Source organism: Galeopterus variegatus, unplaced genomic scaffold, assembly GCF_000696425.1.
Source record: "Galeopterus variegatus unplaced genomic scaffold, G_variegatus-3.0.2 Scaffold1844, whole genome shotgun sequence".
NCBI lineage: Eukaryota > Metazoa > Chordata > Mammalia > Dermoptera > Cynocephalidae > Galeopterus > Galeopterus variegatus.
The window spans coordinates 37,832-50,333 of NW_007727955.1; the positions used below are offsets into that span (position 1 = coordinate 37,832).

General features: G+C 34.9%; 1 protein-coding gene across 1 annotated transcript in view; it reads left to right on the forward strand.

Moving 5' to 3' along the window:
• The window catches only part of ANKRD45 (ankyrin repeat domain 45), a 38,145-nt gene extending 26,307 nt beyond the window's left edge, over positions 1-11,838 (forward strand). The window contains exons 3-5 of the mRNA XM_008579260.1: positions 72-127; positions 8,075-8,213; positions 11,639-11,838. Of these exons, the coding sequence (XP_008577482.1) occupies positions 72-127; positions 8,075-8,213; positions 11,639-11,670 (227 nt within the window). The 3' untranslated portion in view covers positions 11,671-11,838. The remainder of the gene's footprint in view (positions 1-71; positions 128-8,074; positions 8,214-11,638) is intronic.
• The last annotated feature ends 664 nt before the right edge of the window (positions 11,839-12,502 follow it).

The following is a 12,502-nucleotide window of genomic DNA, read 5'->3' on the forward strand; positions in this document are numbered from 1 at the left end:
CCAAGCATGTGGCTGGACAGCCTTTTGCTAGTGCTGAAGAGATCAGGTGTGTGACTCATGGATCTCTTCAGCCATCTCAGCAGAAGACACAGAAAAGGGACCAGGGAAGCTCCTTAAGGAAGACAAGGTACTGTATTGTAATTCTTGCTTATTCTGAAGTCTTTTGAGAATTTCGTCCTACATCTGAATTTCTACACTAATGCTCTGGAGGTGGGGGTGGTACATAACTGTTCCTCTTTTTCCTCCTTCCTTTCCTTTCTCCCTTCCTTTCTTCCTTCCATCTCTCTTTCCTCCCTTCCTCGTCTCCTTCCTTTCTTCATGAACTACTGATAAAGGACAGACTGATCAAAATTAAATGAAATAGTATTAAAGAATGACATAGAGATGTACTAAGTATCATACCCAACAACATGAGTAGATCTTAGAAATGTAGTGTTGAGGGAGAGGGAGGAGGGAGGGAGGTTTTGGTGATGGGACATAATAATCAACTACATTGTATAAAAAAAAAAAAAAAAAAAAAAAAAAAAAAAAGAAATGTAGTCTTGAGTGAAAACAAATAACCAAAGACTACGTAATTTTTTTATAAAGCTCAAAAATAAGCGAAGTCAAACTATATTGTTTAGGGATGCCTACATATGGGGCTAAAACTGTTAAGAAAGCAGAGCAAAAGGATAAGTACAGATTGTGGTTATCTCTTGGAGACAGGAAGGGAGATGGGATCGGGGAAGGACGCAGAAGTCACGTTAATAATACTGGTAGTGTCCTGGTTCTTCTGTTGAGTAGTAAGGGCCACTAATATTTATTTCATTATTTTGCTTCAAGACTTAGATGTACATTACGTATTTTAGCAAATATGTGTATGTACATATGTGTTACCTATTTTTAAATGTATCATATTTTCCATAATGGGGGGAAAAAAGATACACAGATGTAAAGATAAGTAATTATAAAGCCAGGTTGCCATCTATTATATTGGAATACTGCCTGTGGACTAGTTTATTACTTTGGATGTACATTAAAAAATATGCTTATGGTATCAGAAGTGTGTTTTGGTTTTAAATTATTTCATGCATTTCTGGGCAGGATGCTCTGGAAATTTCCTGTGACTTATAATTCAGATGAAAAAGAATTAGCTATTGCTGTAGGTGTAAGATATCACCAAATCTGAGAACTTGATAAGTTACACATTGCACTGTGTCTTGTAAAACACTACAAAATCTCTCGTGAAACAAATATAGGCAAAATTCTGTTAGAATAGCTATTGGAGCTATCATATTTACAAAACAAAACTTTTCTGGCATGAAGAAATAGTGCTTTTTCAAAGTAGTTACTAGAAAAGCCTTTTAATTTCAATTTTTAAAAATTTGGTTATTTAGGGCCAAGCCCGTGGCGCACTCGGGAGAGTGCAGCGCTGGGAGTGCAGCAGCGCTCCCGCCACGGGTTCAGATCCTGTATAGGGATGACCGGTGCGCTCACAGTGCTCACTGGCTGAGTGCGGTGTGGCCGGTCTCAAAAAGGACAAAAAAAAAAAAAAAAAATTTGGTTATTTGAACTAGAAACTATTATGTATTCCTAGCAATAATTAGAAAAAAATTGAAATGTCTAAAGCTAATTTAATAGTTTTCCCTTTTCTGTGTCCAGTCTTAGCACCTTGTGGTTCTGATAAGTTTTGTGTTAATTTCACCATGTTTTTTTCCTTCACTTATATAAACATATGTATACACGCATATAATAGGGATTTTGTGAGATTTTTTTTTATAAAAATGGAATCATACTATACATATTATTCTTTAATTTGCTTATTTCCTCTTAAAAATATATGTATATACATTTTATTTTCTGTCATTTTCTAATTTTATTGTTTTATTTTTAATTGTACACATTGTGGGGTATATAGTGTGTTTCTTTAGTACATGCATATATTAAACAATGATTCACTTAGGGTAGATAGCATACTTACAACCTAAGCATTTTTTTTTTTTTTTGTGGTGATTATGGTCAAGATCCTCTTTTCTAGCTAGTTGTTTGCGTTCCTTATATATTCTGGATATTAGCTCTTTGATGTGTAGTTTGAAAACACTTTCTGTCATTCTGTAAACCTATACTCTTCACTTTGTTGATTGTTTCCTTTGGGGTGCAGAAGCTTTTTAGTTTGGTGTAGTCCTATTTGTGTAGTCCCATTTGTCTATTTTTGCTTTAATTGCCTGTGCTTTTAGTCTTGTTCAGAAAATTGCTGCCCACTCCTATTTTATGTAGTGTTTGATCTATGTTTTCTTCTAATAGTTTCATAGTTTGGAGTCTCAAGTTTAGATCTTTGATTCATTTTGAGTTGATTTTTGTTACATCTCTTGTTGTGTAATGGAGAAGCAAAAAAGATTACTCAAAGCAACATGAATGTAATGAGAAACCTGAAGAAACTGCACCTCAGCAACTCCTCTGTTAGAAGGAGAAAGTGGGTGTACACCCGAGTCGGTTTTTGTTTTAGTTTTTATTGTAAAGACAAGGAAATTATAGGAAAAGAACAGATGGTTAATCAATCATAGTAAGAACATAAAGAAATTGGCTATGTAACAGTCTTCATCCATGCATGAATGGCTCAAAATAGTTTAAACAATATACCATCAAAAGACTCATAAATCTAAGCTATGTGACATGCAAAAGAAACAGTAAGATAATCATTAAGTGTCTAATGTCTTAAGAAACTCAAAAAAACAGTGTAAAGCAAAATGTGGAACAACCCCCATGTACTAACTAATCTAGCAGAATGTCCTTGGAAATCTTAACTCACATATTTTTCCATCATTTAAGTTTTGTTGTATTAAGGGTTATTGCCCTCAGAACAACCCCTGTTTTGCTTCAGTTCTCTTGTTCACATTAAAGGCTTTAGTCCTGTATAAGTTTCCTTCTCATAAAGTCTTCCAGTGAACCGATTATATTAACAATCAGTGTATACAATCCTTTACCTAAACAGTGATTAGAGTTGATTTGGTGGGCTCTTGCCTCCTAACTGTAGGCTCTTGCCTCCTATCCGAGGACTTTTGTCCCATACATGCATTACCTAAAAACCCTATCTAATAATCAAATAGGAATCAAGATTTTTAACCCTCTACAGATTCTGTGTTTGGTGAGATAGGGGTCTAATTTCAGTCTTCTGCATGTGGGTATCCAGTTTCCCCCAGCACCATTTATTGAAGAGGCTGTCCTTTCCCCAGTGTATATTTTTGGCACCTTTGTTGAAAATCAGTTGACTATAAATGTGTGGATTTATTTCTGGGCTCTATATTCTGTTCCATTGGTCTATTTGTCTATTTTTATGCCAGTACATGCTGTTTTAGTTACTATACCTTTACAGTATATTTTGAAGTCAGGCAGTGTGATGCCTTCAACTTTGTTCTTTTTGTTTGATATTGCTTTGGCTATATGGGGTATTTTGTGGTTCCATACAAATTTTAAGATTGTTTTTTCTACTTTTCTGAAGAATGTAATTGGTATTTTGACAGGGATTGTGTTGAATGTGTAAATTGCTTTGGGTAATATGGATATTTTGATAATGTTAATTCTTCCATCCCAAGAACATGGGATATCTTTCCATTTATTTGTGTCTTCTTAATTTCTCTCATCAATGTTTTATAGTTTTCATCATGGAGGTCTTTCACCTCCTTGATTAAATTACTCCTAGGTATTTCATATTTTGGGTAGCTATTGTGAATGGGATTAGTTTCTCGATTTCTTCAGATATTTTGTCATTGGCATATAGAGATGCTATTGATTTTTGTGTGTTAATTTTGTGTCTTGCCACTTTATTGAATCATTTATTAGTTGTAGCTTTTTGGTGGAGTGTTTAGGATTTTCTGTGTATATGATCATGTCATCTGCCAATAGGGATAGTTCAAGGACTTCTTTTCCAATTTGAATGTACTTTATTGCTTTCGCTTGCATTATTGCTCTGGCTAGAACTTCCAGTACATGTGAATAGTTGTGGGAAAAGTGGGCATCCTTGTCTTGTTCCAGATCTTAGAGGAGAAGCCTTCAAGTTGTGTCCATTCAATATGATACTAGCTGTGGGTTTATCTTACATGGCCTTTATTGTGTTGATGTACAGTCCTTCTATACCTAATTTGTAGAGTGTTTCTATCACAAAGGGGTGTTGAATTTTATCAGTTTCTTTTTCTGCATCTATTGTAGTGATCATATTTTTTTCCCCTTCATTCTGTTAATGTGATGTTTTACAGTTACTGATTTGTGTATGAGGAAACATACATTCTTACATTCCTGGGATAAATTCCACTTGATTATGGTGAATGGTCTTTTTAATGTGTTGTTGGATTTGGTTTGCTAGTATTTTGTTGATAATTTTCATGTCTGTCTTTATTAGGGATATTTGTCTGTAGTTTTATTTCTTTTTATATATATATATAAAGATGACCGGTAAGAGGATCTTAACCCTTGGCTTGGCATTGTCAGCACCACGCTCAGCCAGTGAGCAAAGCAGCCATCCCTATATAGGATCTGAACCCATGGCCTTGGTGTTAACAGCACCACACTCTCCTGAGTGAGCCATGGGCTGGCCCTGATCTGTAGTTTTCTTTTTTTCTTTTGTCCTTTTCTGGTTTTGGTATGAGAGTAATGCTGATCTCATAGAATGAGTTTGGAAATATTGCCTCTTCAATGTTTTGGAAGAGCTTGAGAATTGATATTACTTCTTTAAATGTTTGGTGTAGTTCAGCAGTGAAGTGGTCTGGTCCTAGAGTTTTCTTTGGGAGTTTCTCGGGGCTTTTCTTTGGGAAACTTTTTATTGTTGCTTCAATCTCGTTACTCATTATTGGTTTGTTTAGGTTTTCTAATTCTTCATGATCCAACCTTGATAAGTTGTATGTGTCTAGTTATTTATCCATTTCTTTTAGGTTTTCCAATTTGTTAACATATAGTTATTCATAATAGTCTCTTATGATCTTTTGTATTTTTGTGACTTCAGTTATAATGTATCCTTTTTCATTTCTGATTTTATCTATTTGAGTAATCCTTTTTCATTAGTCTAGCTAAAGTTTATTGATTTTATCTTTTCAAAAAACTCTTTGTTTCATTGATCTTTTGTATTGTTTTTAATCTCTAATTCATTTTTTTCTGCTCTGATCTTTGTTATTTCTCTCTCTCGGAATTTTGGGTTTGCTTTGTTCTTGTTTTCTAGTTCCTTGAGGTGTAATGTTAGGTTGTTTATTTGAAGTTTTTCTACTTTTTTGACCTGTTATTGCCACTCTGTTACTTTTTTTCTGATTGTTTTGTAGATACTTTTATCCCTTTTTCCAGCCTTACTGTCTTCCTTTGTGATTAAGTGATTTTCTCTAGTGTTATATTTTGATTTCTTGCCATTTATTTTTAGTACATCTATTATAGGTTTTTAATGTTATGGTTACCATGAGGCTTACAAAAAATATGGTATAGTTATAAAAGATTATTTTATACTAATAACAACTTAACTTTGATTGATAAGAAAAAGGAAGAAAATAAAGCAGACTCTATATTTTGATATTATTATCTTCATTTTTGACATTTTGTTGTTTCAAATTACATCTTTTTTATTATTATTTTTAATTAAAGTCTATTGATTGTACATATTTATGGGGTACAGAGTTATATTTCAATATGTGCGTACAGTGTGTACCATTGAAATCAGTGTGTTTAAATTCATGATTATAAAAATCTATCTTTTCTTTATGATGAGAACATTTAAGCTTCTCTCATCTAGTTATTTGAAAACATACAATGCATTAGTGTTAATTATAGTTGCCTAGCACTGCTGTACATCCTTAGAACTTACTTTTTGTACCTAGCTGTAATTTTGTGTTCATTAACCAACCTCTCACTATCCTCCCTTCCCCCTCCCCTTTCTAGCTTCTAGTAACTACAGTTTCTACTTCTGAAAGTTCATCAAACTACATCTTTTAATATTGCCTATCCCTTATATGGTTGTTGGATTTGTTATTAATAGGTTTGTCTTTTATTCTTATTACTAAAGATATAGGGAGTTTATTTACCACTCTTACAGTATTGGAGTATTCTGAGTTTGTCCGTGTAGTGTTTTTTACTAGTGAGTTTTATACCTTCAAAAAAAATATTTTTTTTTGTTATACTTTAGTGTCATCTTCTTTCACATTGAACACCTTTCTTTAGCATTTCTTGTGAGGCAGGTGTAGTGTTGATGAATTCCTTTAGCTTTTGTTTGTCTAGGAAAGTCTTTATTTCTCTTTCATATTGAAGGTTAGTTTTGTTGAGTATAGAATTCTTCTTCTTTTTTTTTTTTTTTTTGTCTTTTTCGTGACCGGTAAGGGGAGCACAACCCTTGGTGTGGTGTCGCCTGCACCGCGCTCAGCCAGTGAGTGCACCGACCAGTCCTATATAGGATCCGAACCCATGGCGGGAGCGTTGCTGCGCTCCCAGCACCGCACTCTCCCGAGTGCACCACGGGGCCGGCCCGAGTGTAGAATTCTTGGTTGACAGTCTTTTTCCTTTAGCACTTTGAATATATCATCCCACTCTCTCCTGGCCTGTTGGGTTTGTACTGAAAAATTCACTGAAAGCCTTATTGGGTCTTTGTTGGATGTTATGTGTTTCTTTTCTTTTACTGCTTTCAGTATTCTTTCTTTGTCTTTGCTTTTTGATAATTTGATTACGATGTACCTGGGATATTCTTTTTTGAACTGAATTTGATTGGTGAACCTTTGAGCTCTCCTAATAATATGTTATGGACACCTTTTCAAACCCACTTCCTTCTACATACTTCTGCATATATTATATTACTGCTTATTATTTAATAATATGGGATATATCAGAAATGTATTAATTTCCCTTTATTATTGTAAAGTATAGTACAATAAACATCTTCATGGAGTATGCATAAAGCAAATGAACTTCACAGGGCCTGGTTTTCCAAAGCCTTGCAGTTTCAAATATTGACCTTGCAAAGGACAGAAAATTTTCCCCAGGCTATAGTCTCTGTTGTAAGATAAAGAATTGTAACACAGCAAGGTTGCTAGCTCAAAGACAGACAGGTTACTGATTGATATGTAAAGATACTGGGAAATTGCTGTAAGAAGAGAATGTTTGCTAAGATCAAGCTTTTGTTGGTGGATCAATTTAACTTCTTGAAAATTGCATTATAGAAGGTCACCTTGCTTGTCTTACTGAATGTTACCAGCTTCTATTGTTAAACTTGTTAAAGTATACTTAGCAAAAACCCCACCTATGTTCTCTTCTTGTAACTTCCTGATCTGGAGAATAAATGTGGGAAGAGAACCCAAATTTGTGGTTAATTTCCCAAATGGAAGGAATGCCTCTCTTTTGAGGGTTTTGGGAGATTAACCCCTTTTGAGGCTTCTCACTGCTCAGAAGAGATGGGCTTTGAGTAATCTTTGGTGGCTCCTTCACCCAGGGGGAAAGGGGTGACAAATCTGTTGGAGGCAAAGCAACACATCTTAAATTAGATATCAGAAGTTTGCTGCAAATGTGTAATGAGATGATTTTACAATGCAGATTGAGAGGTTTTCAGTGAAGTGGACCTATTTTTGCATTTCTTGAACTTCTTCCTCCTGTGAACCATTTTAGAGGGAATAAAATGTCAGCTGTATGCACCTCATACCATCCATCTATTTCTTTCCAACCTTTACAGGCACTTCTCTTTGTTAAAGGGCTCAATGAAAACAAAGAATTAGGGAGAAAATGTAGACTTGTACAAGGCTTCATGACTCTTGATGGTGAGTTTTATTACACTCACATACCACTAATGTTAGAGCTTCATTGTCCAATATAGTAGCTACTAGCCACATGTGGCTATTTAAATTTGAATTATTCAAAATTAATACAACTTAAAATTCAGTTCTTCAGTCACATTAGCCACATTTCTAGTACTCAGTAGCTATATATGAGTATATCTAATGGCTACTGTATTGGGTAGTGCAGATATGGAATATTTCCATTATCACAGAAAGTTCTGTTGGAGAGTGCTGGTTTAGAGATACTGTAGAGTTTTATTTTTAAATAAATAAGTAGAAAGTAAATTCTCTATTTCTGTCCATAGAACACCATCCTCAATGCATGCCGTGCTAAAAATGAGTGGTTGGAAACCCATTCAGAAGCTTCCATTAATGAGCTTTTTGAGCAGAGACAACAATTGGAGGATATTGTGACTCCCATCCTCACAAAGATGTCTATACCACGTAAGTTTTGGATAAAAAGTGGTTTGAATGTCAGAAAAGATGAAAATTAGGTTCCCAATGTTTTCATTTCTGAATATTCTGTTGTTAAAAATCTTCATTAAGGCGTCATTACCTTTTATGAGCAGTAATCCATGATATAACTCCCTAATTTCATTATTAGTTTTAATATTACTAATAACTAATTATAACTGAATTCTTTCTATAAGGAATGCCTAATACTAATCTTCATATTATCATTACCAGTCATTAAATTTTATGTAATTACTGTGCCTTTGATTTTGACTAGTGATTCTTAACTATGAAGGCATGTCTTTCGGGAGATAGGGTAGCAGAATTTGAAAAAGCATTTTCAGTATTGTAATTCTACATTTGGGGAAGAACCTACTATGGGGATAATGTCCTGAGAACAGGGAAGGTGCACATGTCAGAATCTTGGTGGCAGGCATACCTAAGATTTTTTTTTTCAAAAGATGACCAGTAAGGGGATCTTAACCCTTAGCTTGGTGTTGTCAGCACCACGCTCAGCCAGTGAGCGAACCGGCCATCCCTATATGGGATCCGAACCCGAGGCCTTGGTGTTATCAGCACCGCACTCTCCTGAATGAGCCACGGGCCGGCCCATACCTAAGATTTTTTAAAATAACAGCTTTACTGGGATTAATTTTCATACCATAAAATTCATCATTTTATAGGGTACAATTGAGTGGTTTTCATTATATTCACAAAGTTGTGTAATTATAACCATCATCTAATTTTAGAACATTTTATCATCTCCAAAAGAAATTCTATACCCATTAGCAGTCACTTCCCATTCCTTCCTCCCGAAGCCATGGCAACTGCTAATCTACTTTCTGTCTCTATGGATTTGCCTGTTCTGAACATTTCATAAATAGAATCATACAATATGTGTTTCCTTTGTGGCTGGCTTCTCTCACTTAGCATAATGTTTTCAAGGTTCTTCATGTTGTACCATGTACCGGTACTTCATTCCTTTTATGGCTGAGTAATATTCCATTGTATACATCCAAATTTAATTCATTCATCAGTTGATGGATATTTGAGTTTTCACTCTTTTGGCTGTTATAAATAATGCTGCTGTGAACTGTTGTGTACAAATTTTTGTGTGGCCACACATTTTCAATTTGCTTGATATATAAATAGGAATGGAATTGCTGGGTCATATGGTAACTCTATGTTTAATGTTTTGAGGAATTGCCATACTGTTTTCCATTTTACGTTCCCACCAGCAGTATATGATGACTCAGATTTCTCTATATCTTTGCCAACTTTTATTATTGTCTTTTTTAAAAAAAAATTTAAGCATGCTAGTGAATGTTCTGATTTGCATTTCCCTAATTACTAATAATGTTAAGCATTTTTTCCATGTGCTTACTGACTATTTGTATATTTTCTCTGGAGAAATGTCTATTTGAAATCTTTGTCCATTTTAAATTTTATTTTTGGCACCTGGCTGGTCTTTGCCCATTTTTAAATTGGGTTTTCTTTTTTATTGTTTAGTTATGAGGCTTGTGTGTGTGTGTGTGTGTGTGTGTGTGTGTGTGTGTATTCTGGATACTAGTCTCCCTCATCTCCCTCATCAGAAATGTTATTCTGATATTTTCTCCCATTCTGTGGATTGTCTTTTCATTGTCTTAATTATGTCTTTTGAAACACAGAAGACCTTAATTTTGATGAAGTCCAATTTATCTACTTTTCCTTTTGTTGCTGTGCTTTCAATGTCATATGTAAGAAACCATCCACTAACCCAAGGTCACCCTATGTTTCCTTCTAAGAGTTTTGTAGTTTTAGCTCTTAAATTTCATTTTGGGATTCATTTTGAGGTTTTTTTTGGTGTGTGTATGGTGTGAGAGAGGGGTCTAACTTCATTCTTTGTATGTGGGTATTCAGCACCTAAGATTTTATGTTTATCAAAAAGTGTTGTAGATTTTAAAAGATTAAGACCCTTAACCTAGTCTGGGTGGTGTGACAGAGTATTCCTTTTCATCTATAACTGATGACTATTGAACATACACATATACCTTAAAGGGAGACAGAGGCTTTAGACTGTCCCTGTCTTTAAGGAGCCTACCACCTAGTAGTGAGTAAAACTGTCACCTCTCCGCCAGGGTGACAGAGATGCAAAGGATTACTCAAAGCCCATTTCTTCTGAGCAGTGAGAGGCCTCAAAAGGGTTAATTCCAGACAAACCTTCAAGGGAGAAGAATTCTTGGAAACTAACCTTGAATCAGGGTTTTCTCTCAGTATTTATTGTCCAGGCAAGAAAGTTACAGAAAAGGAACATAGGTGGTTTCAAAAAGAACAGTAAGATATTTGTCATGGCAACAATCATTAGGTTTAGCTGCACCAAGGACATCTGCCCTTAGCGCCAGCATTTTTTCTGTGTTACAATTTTTTATCTACAACAGAGACTTAAGCCTGGGAAATGTTTTCGGTCTTTCCCAAGCTTATATTTCTATATGCAATTCTAGAAAGTTAGGCCCTGTAAAATACATGTGTCTTATTACTGTTAGTACCCTCCAGAAAAACATATATACCTGAAAAGATAAGATGTTCAGAGAAGCCTAAGTGTAAAGAGGAATTGCCCGAAAGGATGGGTAGCCAGGGTGGATTATGAAAGAAATTCCAGAATGAAAGTTTCAAAGGTTCAAATGTGGGAATATGAAAGTGGCCAGTACCCATCTGGCTGATTATAGTTGAGTCTATGTTCACAATGAAAGTAAGATTATAAAGTGAACTCATGATTATTTTATTAGAGCTACTGAATTGTAAGCTTAGAAGTTTGGGCTTTATTTTCTGGGCAGCGGAAAGTCATTAAAAGGCTTTGGTGTAGGAGAGAAGAGGGGTTAAGTAGGGGTGAATGATCTGGATTTCCTTGTAAAAGGGATTGGAGGGAGAGGATACTAAAGAAAGCAAGACCAGTATAGTGCAGGAGCGATATGATTAAGACCTGAATTATTTGTTATACAATTTGATTCCCACCTGTTCCATCACTACCATTAGCCTGGCCCAACCACCCACCTTCCCTCCTTTCTCACCTCTGAAGAATTGCCTCTCTCCCCTGTTTTACATCTCCTCCAAGCACTTTCATATCAGAGAATGTTAGATATTGATAGAATCTTCGAAATGGCCCCTCATTTTGCAATGAAGAAAAGTTTATTCAAAGTTATTCTAGTCAGTGGCAGAACTAGGAACAGTAATACTGATTATTTGGGAAATGTGACCTCATAGCTTTAAATATGAAAAAAGAAAGGAGGAGAGAATATCTTAATTGATATACCAACAATATGGCTGGTTCAGGCTGGGATATACTGATTTATTCCATGCCCATTGTTTTAAAAACTGGCTTTATTTTGTTTCATATCACAAGCTAATTAAATGTAATTTTAAAATATGCTTCCTTTCAGGTCAAGTGAAAAGTGCCAAATCTATAAACTAAGTCATGGTCAGAAGAGAAGTCAAGATTATACCTTCTACTGAACATATATTTTGTAAAAGGACATGTTTTCTTCTAGTGTATGTAAAGGAAAACCTATTTATGCCAATGGAAGTCAAGTAAATAGATGTGGGGTTTTATCCAAGTATTTAAGTACAAAATTAAATCACCCGTGTTTGTTTTACTCTGTTCAGCATGCTTATGTCCGTACTCTCTTGTCTTGCTTCTGTTCCTTCAAGCACAGCCCCATGGGAGTTTCACATGCTCCTTTGGGAAAGCACTTGGGTATAAATCACCTACAAAGACCATATGGAGACCTTAAAAACTATTTAGAGAATATAATAATTTTCTGTGTAATCAAAGCAGGAAATTTCCATTCAACTGAGGAATGCCATGAGAAAAAGACATATTTGGCTATTTCCAGAGGAAAAATTTGTTCTCTCTCTCTGAAAAGGAAATCTCATGGGATGACCTCTTGGAGCAAGGAAATATTAAGAATTGTTTGGGGTACAGTCTCTGAGTAAACCTCGTATTTATCTTTAACCTCTTCCTATCTCTAAATGAATAAACACAAATCTCTATGGCTTTATATTTAGAAGATTTTCCCTATTCTGTAGGTTTGGCAATGTAGATATTATAGCTGGACTCCATTCCATTTTTCCTCCTTTTCTATTTTATATTTTCTAAGTTTTAAATATCACAGTTGGTTTCATATTGGTGAAAGTCCTTTCTTTTGGTTTATTTAATCAAGTCCCTGAAACTTTTATTATTTTGTGACTTTCTGGAAGTTTTATAGAAAAGAAAGTATTTTGAAAAAGCATTTATTCCTTGTTAT